This window comes from Salmo salar, chromosome 11 (assembly GCF_965601325.2).
Source record: "Salmo salar chromosome 11, fSalSal1, whole genome shotgun sequence".
NCBI classification, from domain to species: Eukaryota; Metazoa; Chordata; class Actinopteri; order Salmoniformes; family Salmonidae; genus Salmo; species Salmo salar.
In genome coordinates, this window is record NC_138301.1 from 16742501 (window position 1) to 16763201 (window position 20701).

At 43.0% G+C, this 20701-nt stretch overlaps 1 protein-coding gene across 3 annotated transcripts in view; it reads left to right on the plus strand.

The window, feature by feature from the left end:
- Nucleotides 1-20701, plus strand: part of LOC106562153 (amyloid-beta A4 precursor protein-binding family A member 2) — a 78033-nt gene that overhangs the window by 40919 nt on the left and 16413 nt on the right. For 2 of the 3 annotated variants that reach the window (XM_014126832.3, XM_014126836.3), the window contains exons 3-5: nt 9661-11019; nt 12867-12947; nt 19020-19059. In XM_014126832.3, coding sequence (XP_013982307.3) covers nt 9682-11019; nt 12867-12947; nt 19020-19059 — 1459 coding nt within the window. In that variant the 5' untranslated portion in view covers nt 9661-9681. Of the gene's footprint in view, nt 1-6502; nt 6631-9660; nt 11020-12866; nt 12948-19019; nt 19060-20701 lie in introns of those variants that run through there. The other variant, XM_014126835.3, reaches the window with a different exon arrangement.

Here is a 20701-nt window from a genome sequence, read left to right on the forward strand (position 1 = left end):
TAAAGCTGTCGGAAGGGAGAGAATAAAAGTTCAATTTCCCACTTTGAGCACTGACACAAAGCCCAAACTCTGTGTTAGATTTAGTGTCAGGTAGGTGGCTCACAACACTTAGTAGGGATATAACGATACCAGTATCGTGATACTCAGGCCTAATGTTGGAAACAAGCAGCCTTATGTTGTCACCCCGAATCACGTTTTTTCCCCAAGCTATAACACACAATATGTTACATACTGTAGGTTTTTAAAGCTATAACACACAATATGTTACATACTGTAGGTTTTTAAAGCTATAACACACAATATGTTACATACTGTAGGTTTTTAAAGGACCAAAGAGTTTAGTTTAGTTTTTGTCATGGAAAATCAGGTGTCGTAGTATCGCCATACTGCTATTGTGACGACCTTAGCACTTAGATTGGACAGATTTTCAGAACCTCAAGAAGACTGGATGTGTAGTTTGGTGTAGTGTAGCGAGAACAAAATATAACTTTTGAGAGGAAACAGTCTGTCCTGTGAAAAAACATTATGGTCTTATTTCTCTGAAGTGTAGACTGTGCTGAGTGCCCTTTACCAAAGCAGACTTTAATACAAAGTACAATTTTACTCAGGAAGTGGCAAGCAGCAGGTAGCCAGGACTTCATCTTTAAAAGCAAAAGATTCCTTCCACTGCACTTTGTTCTCTCTGTGAGAACTCAGAGGCCTTTTTCACTCTGCCCATGAAAAGTTTCTTACTTCCTTTCAAGAAGACATTTAAATGAATCAGACCTAAAGCTATCCGTTGTGAGTGATACTGATAAAGAAAGCCAGCCTGTTGAAGACTTGGAGATGGGAGTGAAATGTGAAGTGTATATTAATTCAGAGCAGACCAGAGAGCATTACAAACACACAGCTAGCCCAGATATTTAACCCACCAAGTGTGCGTGCCGTGTGGACTACTGGCCTCAGACAAATTAACTTCCTCCAGAGGAGCTTCTCTCTGAATTTCTCCTTTTAAAGTCTCATTTTTCCAGCTGACTAGTTTCATGACTTTAATTTAATCTTTAATGACTCTGGCATGCTTGATAAAGCAAGTCATTAAAATGTGTTGTAAGGCATCGGCTCACCACTGTCCAACAGAAGAACGGGTACAGGCCCACTAGTGCTGCTCTCTCCTCTCCTCTCTGCTTTACATTTAGAGGACCAATAGCATCTAGAAATACCCATGTAACTGATTTGGCAATACCGATTTGTTCCAGTTAAGTACCATGATGATGTTTGCCATCCCATTCCCATGACATACATCTTTAATGATAATGAGCTTATTAGTGATGACATCAGTATAGGGTACAATTTATATTCCAAGAAGATTGTGACTACGATGTGACATGGCGATTGACTATGCGCTGCTGCTTTAAATTCCAGTAGTAAAATCCATATGGCAGTACTTATCAGCCAACGATGTGCTAGAGAGTTACTGTAGCTAGCGTTGTAAAGCATGCTCTTCTCCTGACCCTGGAAAAGCACTGTGGGCTCTGCTCTGTTCGGTTCCACCATTGTTTAAGCCGGTTGTTTGCTTTGCTGGAATAAACACAATGGGCAGCACTTAGGGCTTAAGGTACAGCCATTTAGTATTCCTCAGGCCTCTGCTCCTCACACAGAGGGATGTGGTGGACCCTGCCTTACTGAATGCCTGCCTCCCTCCCTGCCTCCCTGTCTGGCTTCCATCTCCTAAGGCACAGGACTCGGGAGGGACCCAGTCCAAGTCCCCTCACTCGTGAGCGACGGAGAAGAGGTAAATGGAGGCATTTGTCAGCCAAACAAGGAAAGCGTCACAGACTATTTTGAAGCTGTAGCTCATCCACAGATATACATTCAGTAAGTCTCTTCATATGAGGAAGCCAGTGAGTGCTCTTCCCCAGCTGAGTCTCTCTCAAATCACTCTATTGAGATGGGGCACGGAGTCTGAGCGCTGAGCGAACCGGGCTCTGCAGGAGAGGGATCATCTCACGGGGACCAACGCATCCCCCCTGCTTATCACGCTCTCCCTTGTTCAGTTCTCTGCTCATTACCACTTGATTGGACACAAATAAGCCAATCACTTTCAGGACTGTGTCCATTCTCTTCTAGTCGTGTGGGTACTGGTAGCTTATACTGTACCAGGGAGAAGAGGTTCACAGTGGAATGGTGGTGCAGGGACTGATAATTACTTAATGGGTCCATGTATTATTGTATTATGACTGAATCTCAGTGTGCTATGCTTTAACCTTGATGGGCCAGTGGCAGGGTGAAATTAGTGTGTCTCGGTTTGTACCATCACCATGCCCTGAGGCTGCTGCAGTCATCATGCAGGTCCACCTCTGCACTGGGACCTCAGCTGGTTCACACTAATGACAGCTTTCTCTGTATCGCCTGCAGGAAGTTGTGTGCCTGACTGGAACGCAAGGACCTGACAAAAGGGCTCAAAATGTAACAAACACACACACACACACACACACACACACACACACACACACACACACACACTAACTAGGGCTGCTGAAGAGGAAAACAAATCAACCCTCAGTACGCCTACCTTGCTTCCTGTGTATGTACAGTATATATGGTAATATTCCACCGACTTAATTATAGTCTATTATAAATCTAAATGTGTTTATTGATATCAGTCAATCCAAGGTTTCACCTGGAGTGAAAATATTTCAAGGAAAACCATATAAACAATGTTCGTAGTAAAGAAGTAAAACAAAAACCATGGATGCTAACTGTAATGATGGTGCAGGGAAATGCAGGGAACATACAGTTTGTATTAGACATCTGTCTATAGAAGCTGTCTGGGGATAATTGGCCTTCAAGGAGTTTTCACCCAATCAGGTGCTGTGTGTAACCGATTGTTTTATTCATATTTCTTACCCAAACATATACAGTACCAGTCAAAAGTTTGGACACACCTACTCATTCAAGGGTTTTTCTTTATTTTTACTATTTTCTACATTGTAGAATAATAGTGAAGACATCACAACTATGAAATAACATATATGGACTCATGTAGTAACCAAAAAAGTGTTAAACAGATCAAAATATAATTTAGATGGTGGGAACCACACATGCGGAGATCATCCGTTCACCTACTCTGCGTCTCACAAAGACATGGTTGTTGAAACCAAAAATCTCAAATTTGGACTCGTCAGACCAAAGGACAGATTTCCACCAGTCTAATGTCCATTTCTTGTGTTTCTTGGCCCAAGCAAGTCTCTTCTTATTGGGGTCCTTTAGTAGTGGTTTCTTCGCAGCAATTCGACAATGAAGGCCTGATTCACACAGTCTCCTCTGAACAGTTGATGTCTGTTACTTGAACTCTGTGAAGCATTTATTTGGGCTGCAATTTCTGAGGCTGGTAATTCGAATGAACTTATCCTTTGCAGCAGAGGTAACTCTGGGTCTTCCTTTCCTGTGGCAGTCTTCATGAGAGCCTGTTTCACCATAGCGCTTGATGGTTTTTGTGACTGCACAAAGCTCTTGACTGATCTTCATGTCTTAAATTAATGATGGACTATCATTTCTCTTTGCTTATTTGAGCTGTTCTTGCCATAATATGGACTTGGTCTTTTACCAAATAGGGCTATCTTCTGTATACCCCCCCACCTTGTCACAACACAACTGATTGGCTCAAATGCATTAAGAAGGAAAGAAATTCTGCAAATTAAGAAGGCACACCTGTTAATTGAAATGCATTCCAGGTGACTACCTCATGAAGCTGGTTGAGAGAAGGCCAAGAGTGTGCAAAGTTGTCAAGGCAAAGGGTGGCTACTTTGAAGAATCTCAAATATAAAGTATATTTTGATTTGTTTAACACTTTTTTGCTTACTACACAATTCCATGTGTTATTTCATAGTTTTGATGTCTTCACTATAATTCTACAATGTAGAAAATATTTTAAAAAATAAAGAAAAACCCTTGAATGAGTAGGTGTGTCCAAACCTTTGACTGGTACTGTTTATTCTCCTGCCTTAGGGAAGAGGGGGTGGGGGACAACAGTTTTCTTCTTCTCTCTGTCTCTCATTTACCTCTCCTCTCTCCTCCCTCGCTTCTGTAAAGAAGATGAAACGAGTGCTGTGTTCCCATTCCACACAGGCATGGAGGTGCAGTAAATCCTTAGCAAATTGTATTACATCTCTGCCTGTTAAGTTGAAATCATGCATCATAGCACTGCAGTCTGGTGTGATGTGTTGGTGATCTGAAGAAATGCATGTGCCTAGGAACAGGGCAACTTTTAACAAGGCACACCAAACGTAATGAAAGGAGTAATGATGCACCTACTCATTTAAGACTCTCAGGAGCAATTCCCCCATTGTTGATCCATTTTATGATCCATTTTCATCTTTGTTATTCTGCTTAAATCGTACAGTATGTAACATCTTTTTGTAGGTGTTTCTTTGTGCTGTAAGAGAGAGTGGGGGGGGAATGTCTCTCTGCAGTGCACCATAGAGGATGGGTTAATAGATCGTTCACTGTGTTCTGTGCTCACACTGGCTTCTATACAGACTAGGCGCACTGTACTACTATGGCTGACCCCTGTAAAAGACCCCCCCCCCCACCCCCTGTTAGTTTCCATCATATAGACTGTTTGGTTGTTTAGTTTTGTGGAACTATGAGGCAAAACAGACACCATGTAAACTATATTTTGTCTCCGATTTGTTTATTGAAAACAAGTACGTTTGCACAATTAGCACTTGTTGTCTCTCAAATCAAATGTATTGCTAAATACACGTGTTTAGCAGATGTTATTGTGGGTGTAGCGAAATGCTTGTAGATGTGAGCAAATACAAAGTTACGGTCGTTGGTTAGCTAGCTAGTGAATTTTGCAATATTAGCATAGACGTGCCGTTAGTTTAAAACACCTCAAAACAAGACCGATGGGTATCAAGAACAAGATAAAACAACACACTGCCTCCTGCCCCATTTGAAGCGTGCACATTGTTTTCGTGACTTGTCAGCTAACCCGTCTGTTGGTCCTACTTTACCCTATACAGAACAGTGGTGTGTGAGACTGATCTTTGAACGTGATCCTGTCATGTGTGGAGTGGAGTTTTCTACGGTGGACGTGGATCAATAATGGGATAGGTTTTGCAATGTGAGCAAGATGCAGTGCCAGTTGAACGTTCAACACATTGCAGCGATGGAAGCTGAAAGGACAGAGACAACAAACTGCAGCTTGTTTGGAAAGGAAGTGATTAAAGCCATCCTATTGGGGTTTACAAAGGAGGCGTTTTATATATCTAATCAAAAAAGCGCTAAAGTGCAATTACTAGCGTGATTAGGGCCAATTAGCTGGGATCCATTTCACTGTTGTTGCCTGCAATACAAATAGGGGCTGCCAATGCCACTGTCTCTCTGTTAACACCAGTTTTGTTTTAATTTTGTCGGCCCTGTACTTCCAGCAAGCTATGGGCTCTTTTAAATATATCCTGTAGAATATAAACAGAATTGTTTCCTTGTTGTTAAGTGTTAGAATGGTTGGGCTGTGGTGAAAGAAACAGATTAACCTCCTTCACAGGTAGATACAGTAAGTCATATTAAGAAAAGCATGGACAGTAGTTGTGTTAGACAAAGATACTGCATAAGCTCGAATATCACGAGGGAACAGCCATAGAGAAGCCACTTTGATATTCCTCTCTTGACATACATATTAGAATGTCCTAATTATAGGAAGCACAAGGGGAGAAACTTCTCTATTGTGCTGTTTTTATGAGCTTTCCAGTCATTTCCTCACTGTGACGCTCATAGTCACTATCCTAATTAAGCTCGTTCAAAAAGGACCAACTGTGATTTGTACTTGGGTTTAGTCGTCAGGCCTGTCATGTGTTTTACTGCAATCAGATGATAGAGAATTGGGACTTGGACACAATAGGCATGTGGCACTGACTGTTGTCAGGATTCAGATTGACATGGTTCTGTGTCGTTCAGGGGGTGATATCTTTGTGAGAGTAGATGTCTATGAGAAATGCAGATTGTTCTGCGTTATATTTCATTTTGATTTAGGGGTATACCAGGGGACAGAATACAAATTGCCCTGAACAGGTAGGACGGATTTCTTATGTATTTGTTGTGATAGGTCGTCATTCACATGGTAATGTATTCAAATTCAATAAAAGCTGTCAAGTCTGTAATTCATACGGCTCAGCCCAAACAAAGCAGAATTTGGGAAAGCTATTTGTGGACTGGGAGGACTGTGGACTGGGATTCTATTGAGAGGTAGGTAGAAACACAGACAAGACACTCTGCACATACAAAATAGATCCAGGCAGACAGAATACATTGAAGGAGAGGTAAAACATACACACTCTTGGTAGAAACACTCAGTCAACAGATTTATCCAGGGCTCCTGTGGGGGATTTATTCAGAACCAAACAAAGAGGAGGTGAAAGGTCATTGGTACCCATAGGAGGCAGTTACTCTTAGCTACCAATAATTGCCCATTGGGAGTGCAAGGCGGGGCGGGGCTGGCTGCTAGAGGATGCTGGAAAGAATAGGGGGAACAGGGAGGTGGAAGAGGAGAGCAGCTGGTGAGGGATGGGGTAAGGCAGGGCTATACGCCTGTATCACTACACGCCTGGCCCTGTTCAACACTACTACTGCTCAGGACCAGAGACAGAGGTAGGACATATTTATTATTATTATTTTAAAAAAATTAATTGAACCTTTATTTAACTAGGCAAGTCAGTGAAGAACAAATTCTTATTTACAATGACGGACAAACCCAGACGATGCTGGGCCAATTTTGCACCACCCTGTGGGTCTCCCATTCACGGCCGGATGTGATACAGCCTGGATTTGAACCAGGGACTGTAGTGACGCCTCTTGCACTGAGATGCAGTGCCTTAGACCGCTACGCCCCTCGGGTGCCTAAAGTTAAATATAGTTCCTCCATATTATTATTGCTCTTTATGAGTCTCTGCCAGTCAGATATCTACAGAATGTGTCGTGATCACATTTCTTATTGTACCTACTATAACGATAGAAGGCTGGGTTGAATGGGGAATCATGTGTTCTGTATATGTGTTTGAACTTGCTCTCCCCATAGACTTTCCAGTGAACAGCCTCTTTGTCTAGCAACAGCATCAGCAGTATTGCTCCGAGTCAGTCACCTGAATGAATGGCCATAATGTGGGTTGTGAATGTGTGCTTCTGGAGCTATACCTAGTCCACCCCCCAGACACAGCCTCCTGACGGAGAGGGAGGTGGGGAGCGGGCTGGAGTGGGGGTAATTAGCTGTTGCAATCACCTGTGATGGAAAGCGTAATTATAGGCGGTGAGAGAAGAGGGGAAAGGAACAACAAAAGCCCCTCAGAGAGCAGCCAGTTGTTAGTGGCAGCTGGTGGAGATGAGACAGGTGGAAGGAACATAGAGGAGGAGAGAAAGTGGGACACCAGGTCACTCTCTCTTTAAATCGCAGTATTGTATTACTCATCTAATGTTTTTGTGCCGGCACTCGTCTTCACAGCTGTGTGTGTGTGTGTGTGTGTGTGTATATGTCCTCTATTAATGGCTTCTCACGTGATTTATACCATCCCTTCGCTGTTTGATGGCTTTTTAATGAGATTGTTGAATTTGTTTAGGGCCCTGTGTGCAGAGGCAACAGAAATACCCCGATATAATCTCTCCCTGCTCGCCTCGTGGCCGCACCCTAACAATGATTCGAGCGCTCTGAATTAGAATGATCCCAATCTCCCAGGCGAGCCATTCTCCACCCTGCTGTGTGCAGATCAATACCAGTCCAGGTACTCTGGGAGACTGAACATCACGCCAATCTCTCCCGATCTATGAGTGAATATTCACAGGCCTCTGTGTAGAGATGACCCCCATTTGAGTATTGATTGTATAACTGTCAAAGTCCAATTAGCTTAAGGTAAAGGCAGGCTCCCTCTTTGTTTCATTCTCTTGCCTCAGGCATTTGTCCGCAGGCCAAACACAACTCAATGCAAAGCGCTGTATTGAGCAGAGTTCTGTATTGTGTCAAGCCTAATGCAGTAGTGCTAAGTAAGCACTTAATTGTGGGTGTGGGTAAGCTACTCGAGAACCTGTCTGCCTCCAATAGCAGTAATTGATCAGGTCTTTCAGTGGTGAAGAGATCCTGTGTCCATTTGCAGGTTGAGAGAAAGAGGGGCATTTGTGTTCAGCAGGGGAATCAATGTGCATCAGCTATTTGTAAAGGCATGGATGCTATGTTAGGAGTTAGGTCTAACTTAGAGGTATGCACAGCCTGTTTGTTTTGTCAGACTAGTTCTCCTGATCTTTACCACAGTGAGGTGCCCATGATGGTTGTTTGGAGCTGTGTTTCTATACTGAGATCAATGCTTCTACAATGCTAGCTGTAATATGCTGGGGACTCCTGGGCCTGGGGTGTGTATGTGGTTAAACGCTTTCATAATGCAGATCGTTTGTGGCTTCCATCATTGTAATTGTCTCCATCATTTAAAATCCCACATATACTGTATATAGTTTTTATAAATACATACAGTACCAGTCAAAAGTTTGGACTCACCCACTCATTCAAGGGTTTTTCTTTATTTTTACTATTTTCTACATTGTAGAATAATAGTGAAGACATCAACACTTTGAAAGAACACATATGGAATCATGTAGTAACCAAAAAAGTGTTAAATCAAAATATGTTTTATATTTGAGATTCTTCAACGTAGCCACCCTTTGCCTTGATGACAGCTTTGCACACTCTTGGCATTCTCTCAACCAGCTTCATGAGGAATGCTTTTCCAACAGTCTTGAAGGAGTTTCCACATATGCTGAGCACTTGTTGGCTGCTTTTCTTTCACATTTTTGCTAAGAGTATTATTATATTATTGATTGATTGACTATGACTTTTCAAATCACCCAGCAGTGCTATTTGCAGAGTTAGCTCCAGGTAAATGTTGCAATTCTTCAGCTATTCCTGAACCTGCAACCACAAACAAGCTACAAAGGGACAGTACCAAAACAAATCATTTAATGATTCTATCTCTTCGCAGAAAAATCTGCAGAGCTGGGATGGTTGTATTCCATTTTATATAACATTCTATTGATTGCAAGAATTTTGTATAATACTTTTAATTGAAAAACTCAAAGTTTTGAATCCGGCGTGGTTTTGTGTATCAGTTCTTAAACCATGTGCCAACTATTTTGCAATCTATATGGCACAGATGTCAATTTTTGGTCCTTAAATTAAACTGGTATACTTTTTTATTTATCACAATTTTCTTTAACCAATTTTGGTCTTTAATGCAGGGCCGACAGACAAGTTCCTTACTTTCTCCCCCTTCCACTTGCCTCTTCCATTTTTGCGGAAATGCTGCAATTAGTTTGCTGTAATTTTGGGTAGAGCGGTGGGTAAAAGCCTTTATTTGTTCCCTCACCATTGGTTCCCTCACTTCCCTCACTATGTCTTGTTTTGAATGTGTCAGTCATAGTGCATCTCTAATTGGCCCTAACAGGGTTTCACAATAGGACAACAGAGTGGTTAACTCTCTCACTGTGTCTAAAAGGCTCACTCACTGGGGGATGCGTAACACTTCCAACACGTTTCATCTTTGTAGCCTTCCTGCACTGTGTTTCATTGAAATGTTGTTTGTGATGATTGTACTGTAGCAGTATAGCTCTAATGGTGCGGTTCTGTCTTTCTGCCTTCTGTAGGACTGAGGACAGTTGAGATGCATGGCCTGTAAGCAGCCAGCGCCAGTGATGGCTCACAGGAAGAGGCCAGGGACCAGCGGCTCCAGCTGCAGCATGGTGGTGCCCCCCGTCCGGCCCCCCTGCCCCGCCGCCTACCCCCCAGAGCAGCACGACCAGGAGCATGAGGAGGGGCCGGGGGAGGAGGAGGAGGAGGAGGAGGAGGTCCACTACTGCCGCCAGCAGGGCCTGGAGCCAGAGCTGACGAACAGCCGGCCAGCTACACCTACTACACCTGAGCCGGAACACGAACATGAACACAGCCATGACCACGATCACCCAGACTGCCACGACCATGATGACCACAGTCACAGCAGCGACCATGCAGAGTGCCATGGCCACGAGCATGCAGACTGTCACGATCACGGTCACAGTCACGACGACGTAGACTGCCATAACCACGGCCACGTCCACAGTCACATCAATGACCACGACCATGCAGGCTGCCACGGCCACCGTCACGACCACGCTGACAGCCTGGACGGGGACTCCAGCTCTGACTATGTGAACAACACCTCAGAGGAGGAGGACTATGATGAAGGTCTGCCGGAGGAGGACGAGGGCGTCACCTACTACATCCGCTACTGCCCTGAGGATGACAGCTACCTGGAGGGCAGCATGGACTGCAACGAGGCCGAGGCTGACTACACCGCCAGCACTGTGCAGCACCTCCGGTCTGAGCCCCCGGGCGACACAGACGAGTGCCAGGAGGCGGTGGAGGAGTGGGCGGAGGGAGAAGGAGGGGTGGAGGTGGGGGAGGTGCGCTGTGAGGTGGTGGAGCAGGACCCAGATGAACAGATCTACAACGTCCTGGACCCCCACCCCGCCACCGTCCAGCACGAGTCCCCCCCACCCACAGAGGAGGAGGAAGAGGAGGAGGAGGTGAGAGCTGGGGTTGCCTACACTGGGGACTACTATGGCCCAGAGGAGGACAATGGGAACTCCGTGGTTCACGTACCGCGGTCTCCATACCGTGGCCGTAAGGTGGTAGTGGAGGGGGAGACAGGGGAGGAGGCAGAGGAGGACATTGACCAGATAGTGGCAGAGATCAAGATGAGTATGAGCATGGGTAGTCTGAGCAGCGGTGGCACTGACCAGAGCCCTGACGAGCTGGTGCAAGACAGTGTACCCAGTGATTACCACCCTCCTGAGGCCCACGCCAAGCCTGAGCCTGCCCCCTACACCCCAACCCCACACCGCCATGACAGCAGACCCAAGTCCCTCAACCTCCCCTCCACACGGCACAACAACCCTGAGCTCCAGAGGGGCTTCAAGGTTCGCTCCCGCACCCCGGAGGAGCGACAGCAGTGGGCTCAAGAACAGGTGAGAGGGACAGGCCATTTTGGTGGGTATTTTCTATACACACTCATTGAATCTCCTCTATTGAAATGATGTGAATGACAAGTCAGACGTACAGTTAAGGTGATGTGTTGAGAAGGTTGTCAGAGTATAAATCCAACGTTTAATCTCTCTTCCAGATTGTACAGGGAGATGAAGGGCACAGTGATCAAAGTAATTTTCAGACTACATTTTTCCAATCCAAAATGTCTAATGCCTCTAACACTAATCTCCCGGATAAACATGACTTGGGTTTTTAATCATCTAGATTTTGGGGCTTTTTCCAAAGTATCAATTTTAGAAGGACTATAACCAACCCTTAAATCATGGTCCTCCTTCTTTACACTTTACCTGATCTGTATAGAGTAACGTTATACATTCAAGGTCAAATCGGGGCTGCTTATATTTGTCCTGTTTCACACGTGCACAAGTGTGTAACCTGTACAGTGTAGTGGTGTAATGGAAATAGATTTTCTTTGCATATCCCACTCCCCCTGAGACACCCTCGGAGAGTGGGGTCACGACATGTGTTTAATACAGTCAGACCGTACACAAGATGTACGGCCTGGTTATGTTCAGATGCCATTGGAACTGATTAAAACAAGATTTGTGATAGGGAGATATTTATTATGTGTGAGGTGGTTGACAGGCAGGTTATTGCACTGTAGCTATAGTGCAGCTAGTGAGACCCTTCCCTCTCCCCTGCTGGAGACCCAGCCACAGCCAGACACCTTGAGCTCCCCTCTCCATCTCCCACGCCCACTGCCCTCATTCAGATCCAGCCTGTTCTTGTATTCCACACAGGCGCACGCACACACACACACACACACACACACACACACACACACACACACACACACACACACACACACACACACCTCTTCCTGTCCTCCACCAAGCCCCTCTCTGAGTCCTACCATGCTCACCCCCAGCCCAGCCAGATGGTGAGGTGAGGGGAGAGCCTGTGTGTGTGCCCTGCGGTATGGGATGGCAGAATGCTGGTACACACCTGCTCCATCGTGTACATATGTGTTATGCATAACTGTGTGTATGGTTGTGGTTATGTGTGTTGTCTTTACTGTGTTGTTGGAGAGAAGTGGGACAAGCCACATACCTGGATTGTATTGGAAGCAAGCACATATTGTGCAGAACAGTCACTGACAACAACAATAGAAAATCTACTGCCCAGGTTAAATTCGGTGACTGTTTGTGATTTTACGCAGCAGTTGTAGATGTTTTGCAGAAAGCTTTCAGCATTCAGGTACTGTGATTAAGGCTCACTGAAGTGTTTGAAAACATCAGATTCAGGCTGGATACTTCCTGCTTCCTCAGGGCAGAGATTTGTTTCATCCTGTCAAACAAATGGATATAATTATTATTGAATTACTGTTTGCTCAAACTGATGTGTAGATGTTGAATACTAATCAGGACTTATGATTGTGTTGTCGCTGTAAAAATAAGGATTGTTGAGTTAAGTAAATATGAAATGAGAGCAATTTCATAATCTTTCATTTCATAATCTCTACCATGCTTTGCTAAGTAAATGTGAACTGTCAAGGCTATAGTGGTACTCAAGACAACATGTTGTCCTGTGTGTATTTCACAGAACTCAATTCATGTCTAATAATAGCATGACCTTATTTTTTTCACATTACAACTACTTCTTTCTCCGACCCATAGAGAAATGTATCGGACTGTATTACTAATGTATGTTAGCTGTAGCTCCCTAAGGGACTGGTCCTTTTTTTCTTCATTTCTACTGTCTGCTTGGAAAAGTTTTATTAACTCTCTGTCCTCTAGTCTCTGTTTAACCCCTGGTTTAACCCCCACAGATGACCAACGGTGCAGAGCAGCCCAGGAAACAGCAGCGTTCTGACCTCAACGTGCCGCTGGAGAACAACAATGTCCCGGAGGTAAACTGTCTCTGTCTGCAGTCCGAACTCATTGTGACAGATGATATTATGTGGAATACATAACAGTATTATTACTGTCCTGTGCTTGTCCTTCAGAGCCCGTGTCATGGGTGTGAAGAGATGTTCTTCAGATTATTTATCATCAAATCAAGCTTAATTTATACATCAGATTTCAGACATGGTATGCAACACAATGTGCTTTACAGGAAAAACGAATAAAAACAATGAAAATAAAAGCTGTATCGCAGAGCTGTTTGCTTTGCTAGTTAGAGCCTAATGTTAGCTAGCTAACATTGAACCTGGTTGGTTAGCTCCCACCAGATTCATGCAGGGTAGTAACGACATGATTTAGCACTATGTTCATTGTTGTTTAACTAGCTAACTTTAGCTGGCTGGCTCGTTAGCTAACGTTACGTGATGTGTGTGATCTTATAAGTTGTTTACCTAGCTAGGTTCATTGTTTACCCACAGTTGAAGTCGGAAGTTTACATACACCTTAGCCAAATACATTTAAACTCAGTTTTTCACAATTCCTGACATTTAATCATAGTAAAAATTCCCTGTTTTAGGTCAGTTAGGATCACCACTTTATTTTAAGAATGTGAAATGTCAAAATAATAGTAGAGAGAATGATTTATTTCAGCTTTTATTTCTTTCATCACATTCCCAGTGGGTCAGAAGTTTACATACACTCAATTAGTATTTGGTAGCATTGCCTTTAAATTGTTTAACTTGGGTCAAACGTTTCGGGTAGCCTTCCACAAGCTTCCCACAATAAGTTGGGTGAATTTTGGCCCATTCCTCCAGACAGAGCTGGTGTAACTGAGTCAGGTTTGTAGGCCTCCTTGCTCGCACACGCTTTTTCAGTTCTGCCCACACATTTTCTATAGGATTGAGGTCAGGGCTTTGTGATGGCCACTCCGATACCTTGACTTTGTTGTCCTTAAGCCATTTTGCCACAACTTTGGAAGTATGCTTGGGGTCATTGTCCATTTGGAAGACCCATTTGCGAACAAGCTTTAACTTCCTGACTGATATCTTGAGATGTTGCTTCAATATATCCACACAATTTTCCTCCCTCATGATGCCATCTATTTTGTGAAGTGCACCAGTCCCTCCTGCAGCAAAGCACCCCCACAACATGATGCTGCCACCACTGTGCTTCACGGTTGGGATGGTGTTCTTCGGCTTGCAAGCATCCTCCTTTTTCCTCCAAACATAACGATGGTCATTATGGCCAAACAGTTCTATTTTTGTTTCATCAGACCAGAGGACATTTCTCCAAAAAGTACGATCTTTGTCCCCATGTGCAGTTGCAAACCATAGTCTGGCTTTTTTATGGCGGTTTTGGAGCAGTGGCTTCTTCCTTGCTGAGCAGCCTTTCAGGTTATGTCGATATAGGACTCGTTTTACTGTGGATATAGATACTTTTGTACCTGTTTCCTCCAGCATCTTCACAAGGTCCTTTGCTGTTGTTCTGGGATTGATTTGCACTTTTCGCACCAAAGTACGTTCATCTCTAGGAGACAGAACGCATCTCCTTCCTGAGTGGTATGATGGCTGCGTGGTCCCATGGTGTTTATTAGAGGTCGACCAATTATGATTTTTCAACGCCTATACCGATACCGATTATTGGAGGACCAGAAAGCCCGATACCGATTAATCTGCCGATTTAATTTTTTTAAATTTTTTTATTTTTTTAATTTTTAACTTTTTTATTTATATATTATTTTTTTGTTGTTGAAATAATGACAATTACAACAATACTGAATGAACACTTATTTTAGCTTAATATAATACATAAATACTATCAATTTAGCCTCAAATAAATAATGAAACATGTTCAATTTGGTTTAAATAATGCAAAAACAAAGTGTTGGAGAAGAAAGTAAAAGTGCAATATGTGCCATGTAAAAAAGCTAATGTTTAAGTTCCTTGCTCAGAACATGAGAACATATGAAAGCTGGTGGTTCCTTTTAACATGAGTCTTCAATATTCCCAGGTAAGAAGTTTTAGGTTGTAGTTATTATAGGAATTATAGGACTATTTCTCTCTATACGATTTGTGTTTCATATACCTTTGACTATTGGATGTTCTTATAGGCACTTTAGTATTGCCAGTGTAACAGTATAGCTTCCGTCCCTCTCCTCGCTCCTACCTGGGCTCGAACCAGGAACACATCGACAACAGCCACCCTCGAAGCAGCGTTACCCATGTAGAGCAAGGGGAACAACTACTCCAAGTCTCAGAGCGAGTGACGTTTGAAACGCTATTAGCGCGCACCCCGCTAACTAGCTAGCCATTTCACATCAGTTACACCAGCCTAATCTCGGGAGTTGATAGGCTTGAAGTCATAAACAGCGCAATGCTTGAAGAATTGCGAAGAGCTGCTGGCAAAACGCATGAAGGTGCTGTTTTGAATGAATGCTTACGAGCCTGCTGCTGCCAACCATCGCTCAGTCAGACTGCTCTATCAAATATCAAATCATAGACATAATTATAATATAACACACAGAAATACGAGCCTTTGGTCATTAATATGGTCGAATCCGGATACTATCATTTCGAAAACGAAACGTTTATTATTTCAGTGAAATACGGAACGGTTCCGTATTTTATCTAACGGGTGGCATCCCTAAGTCTAAATATTCCTGTTACATTGCACAACCTTCAATGTTATGTCATAATTATGTACAATTCTGGCAAATTAATTACGGCCTTTGTTAGGAATAAATGGACTTCACACAGTCCGCAATGAGCCAGGCGGCCCAAACTGCTGTATATACCCTGACTGCTTGCACGGAACGCTAGAGAAGTGATACAAATTCATGTTAGCAGGCAATATTAACTAAATATGCAGGTTTAAAAATATATACTTGTGTATTGATTTTAAAGAAAGGCATTGATGTTTATGGTTATGTACATTGGTGCAACGACAGTGCTTTTTTCGCAAATGCGCTTGTTAAATCATCACCCGTTTGTCGAAGTAGGCTGTGATTCGATGACAAATTAACAGGCACCGCATCGATTATATGCAACGCAGGACACAGATAAACTAGTAATATCATCAGCCATGTGTAGTTAACTAGTGATTATGTTAAGATTGATCATTTTTTATAAGATACGTTTAATGCTAGCTAGCAACTTACCTTGGCTTCTTGCTGCCCTCGCGTAACAGGTAGTCAGCCTGCCATGCAGGCTCCTCGTGGAGTGCAATGTTAGACCATTGGACTAGTAACCGGAAGGTTGCAAAAACAAATCCCCGAATCCCCCCTGAACAAGGCAGTTAACCCCCGTTCCTAGGCCGTCATTGAAAATAAGAATGTGTTTTGAATCTGACTTGCCTAGTTAAATAAAGGTGTCCAAAAAAATCGGCAAATCGGTGGCCAAAAATACCAATTACCGATTGTTATGAAAACTTGAAATCGGCCCTAATTAATCGGCCATTCCGATTAATCGGTCGACGTCTAGTGTTTACACTTGCATACTATTGTTTGTACAGATGAACGTAGTACCTTCAGGCGTTTGGAAATTGCTCCCGAGGATGAACCAGATTTGTGGAGGTGTACCATTTTTTTTCTGAGGTCTTGGCTGATTTCTTTTGATTTTCCCATTATGTAAAGCAAAGAGGCACTGAGTTTGAAGGTAGGCCTTGAAATACATCCACAGGTATACCTCCAATTGACTCAAATGATGTCAGTTAGCCTATCAGAATTTTCTAAAGCCATGACATAATTTTCTGGAATTTTCCAAGCTGTTTAAAGGCACAGTCAACTTATGTAAGCTGTAAACTGTATGTAAGTATGTAAACTTCTGGCCCACTGGAATTGTGATACAGTGAATTATAAGTTAAATAATCTGTCTGTAAACAATTGTTGTAAAAATGACTTGTGTCATGCACAAAGTAGATGTCCTAACCGACTTGCCAAAAATATAGTTTGTTAACAAGACATTTGTGGAGTGGTTGAAAAACAAGTTTTAATGACTCCAACCTAAGTGTATGTAAACTTCCGACTTCATCTGTAGCTAGCTAGCTACATGTCTTAAGCTAAAGTGTACAACACACGTTGCATACGGCCGGTGTCAGTAAACGTCGGCAAAAAAGTGTAACGAAATTGTTGCCAGCAGAGCTGCTTAGGCTGTTTTCATGTTATCCAGAGGTGAACAAATAATCGGCCAGAGTGTCAAGTGTGCTCTCTAAACTCTCCAAGAGCGAAACTAGATGGGTGGGGCTAAAGCTTAAGAGGGTGTGAACGATGCTGAATGGGTGTAGACAAAGAAGAGCTCTTCACTAGATACCAAAACATTCAAAGGCCATTTTCTCAAAAGTGAGTTTACAAGTTTATCAACTTTCAAAGCAGAGTTACTTTCCCATTGTTTCTCAAATCCAGTGTATGATATATAATTCTGTAGCTGTGAGTCTCTTCTTTTATCCAATATAAAAAACACAATTTCAAATGTTGTTACATAAGACCGAATACAGGTGCTGAGTCACATATTTACTACACAACAAACATAAGATATATATATTTTTTAAATGATACAAACTGAAACAACTAAAAGGAAAAGCAAAGCAAAAAATATGTGTTTCAAGATCTCTTTAAAATATGTCCACAGTTTTGGCCCCCTTCAGGTTCTCTGGCAGGCTATTCCAGAGCCTGGGGGTATAATAACTAAAGGCTGCCTCTCCATGCCTCGTTAAAAGGCCAGTGCCAGAGGATTTATGAGGATCAGTGAACTGTGTTTATGAATGAATGAAGTCCCTGTCTCCAGGTAACAGTGTGGTTGTCCAGTTTTCTTAAGGAAATCACCACTGTTATTATTGTGGACATTTCTCTCAAGGACATTCTATACAAGGTTGCTATCCTCATTCCCCACTTCCATTGCTCTAAAAGGAAGGGAATTGGCTGTGCCCTTTTTTGACTCTGCAGTCAAGACACTGGTTGAGAGCAGCAAGCTGTGTGTCAGGGAAACCACTCAACCTTGACCTGACTGTTCAAGTGACGCTCAGAGACAAAGCCGTTTCTCCCCTGCCCAACCCATTCTTATCATCCTAACACCGATTTGTATGGTCAGACTTTCATTCACACCCCAGCACTAAGGCTGGAGAGCACAGCCGAACTGCAGAGCGAGGCACGTCTTCACTTTAAAGGTCATCTAGAATGATACGGTAGCATTTAAGTATTGTATATTTGCGGGAGGCCACTATAGCATAAGTGTACTAAGATATACTAGGAAGTTGTTTCCCTTTAAGTTATTAAGTGGTTTGATAGTGCTCCTGGGCCTTCCTCACAGACTGTAATGAACTGCCACACATATTTCAGCCTGGACCCTCCATTTGAGTGGCATGTCTTTCAAGTGATGCCCATTACTCAGAGTGCTTTAATGTGTGGCTCTCTCATTCAGAGCTTTGTGGAAGTATTGATATACAGTTGTTTCACATCTGAAGATGTAGGCATGTCATGACCCTACATGTTAACATGGACCACTGTTTACAATCAGGTCGATGCCATGAAGTGTTACTTCCTTTGATCTGTACTATATACACTCTTAGAAAAAAAGGTTCCAAAAGGGTTGTTCGGCTGTCCCCATAGGACAACCCTTTTTGGGTGCAGGTAGAACCGTTTTTGGTTCCAGTTAGGACCCTTTTGAGTTCCATGTAGAACTCTCTGTGGGAAGGGTTCTACCTGGAACCAAAAAGGATTCTTCAAAGGGTTCTCTTATGGGGACAGCCGAAGAACCCTTTTAGGTTCTAGATACCACATGCTTTTCTAAGAGTGTAGCACACGTCTATGTATTCAGTTCTTGCATTGTTTCTTACATTTTCTTCCTTATCTGTTCATGAATAGGGTTTGTATCGATTTCATAGGCGACTTTGAAATGATGTTCAAAAATGTTTGATCTTCTTTGACAGACTGAAGCTTTTGGAGTTTGTTGGTCTGTTGTTTGTTGTGGAAGCCAAAGAACCTGCCTCTCTGCAAGGCTTCCTTTCAGTTTCATGAAATGAGATAATGCATATTTCATTCTGCTTTACTAATTCAGAGAGTTCAATCAAGACTTTCTGTTTTTCAGGAAACAAAGAAGGCTGCATCTTTCCCCAGCTTTGTTAATGGTAAGGCACCTCTACGTCTGAAATCAAAAGACAAAAATGAATCAAATTCCCAACATCAAAAACAGATATTCCCTGTAAGAGGCTTATATCACTTTGGGTGCAGGGATCTGCTCATTCCAAGAATATTAGATTTGTCTCTCTAATTCAAGCGCCTTAATAACCACTCAAAATCTAGTTGCAAAATGACAGATCATGGAGTATTAAGGAGAGAAAATAATGAGCTTGCAGCTGTTACATGAGATCAACATGTTGAGAGAGAGAGAGATTGATGAACAAATTAATGAGTCTGCGTTTGAAAATGAAGACAAACAAGAAAGTAAAGAGGAATGATCATATATGTGTGGAATATGAATATGTGAATATATGGACAACTATGTGGACAACTACAAATACCTAGGTGTCTGGTTAGACTGTAAACTCTCCTTCCAGACTCACATCACATCAGACTCCAATCCAAAGTTAAATCTAGAATTGGCTTCCTATTTCGCAACAAAGCATCTTTCACTCATGCTGCCAAACATACCCTCGTAAAACGAACCATCTTACCGATCCTCGACTTCGGCGATGTCATTTACAAAATAGCCTCCAATACCCTACTCAATAAATTGGATGCAGTCTATCACAGTGCCATCCGTTTTGTCACCAAAGCCCCATATACTACCCACCACTGCGACCTGTACGCTCTCGTTGGCTGGCCCTCGCTTCATACTCGTCGCCAAACCCACTGGCTCCAGGTCATCTACAAGACCCTGCTAGGTAAAGTTCCCCCTTATCTCAGCTCGCTGGTCACCATAGCAGCACCCACCTGTAGCACGCGCTCCAGCAGGTATATCTCTCTGGTCACCCCCAAAGCCAATTCCTCCTTCGGCCGCCTCTCCTTCCAGTTCTCTGCTGCCAATGACTGGAACGAACTACAAAAATCTCTGAAACTGGTAACACTTATCTCCCTCACTAGCTTTAAGCACCAGCTGTCAGAGCAGCTCACAGATTACTGCACCTGTACATAGCCCATCTATAATTTAGCCCAAACAACTACCTCTTCCCCTACTGTATTTATTTATTTATTTAGCTCCTTTGCACCCCATTATTTCTATTTCTACTTTGCACTATCTTCCACTGCAAATCTACCATTCCAGTGTTTTACTTGCTATATTGTATTTACTTCGCCACCATGGCCTTTTTTGCCTTTACCTCCCTTATCTCACCTCATTTGCTCACTTTGTATATAGACTTATTTTTCTACTATATTATTGACTGTATGTTTGTTTTACTCCATGTGTAACTCTGTTGTTGTATGTGTCAAACTGCTTTGCTTTAATCTTGGCCAGGTCACAATTGTAAATGAGAACTTGTTCTCAACTTGCCTACCTGGTTAAATAAAGGTAAAATAAAAATATAAAGTGTTCACTATCTTTATTTGGCCAATTTACCTGAGAGCCATCATGTCAGATGTGTCAGTGAGTTAGTCGTCAATGTGGGAGGGCTATATCTAAGCAGGCCAGTCTCAGGCCTCTGAGTATGTTTGGTTCGAGATGTTTTCAAGGCATTCCTCGCCAGGCCCCTCTCACCACTGGGCAGCGAACAGCAGGGCTTCCTGGAGGCTGAGCTGTTTCTTTCTTTCACTCTCTCTGATTTCATGACA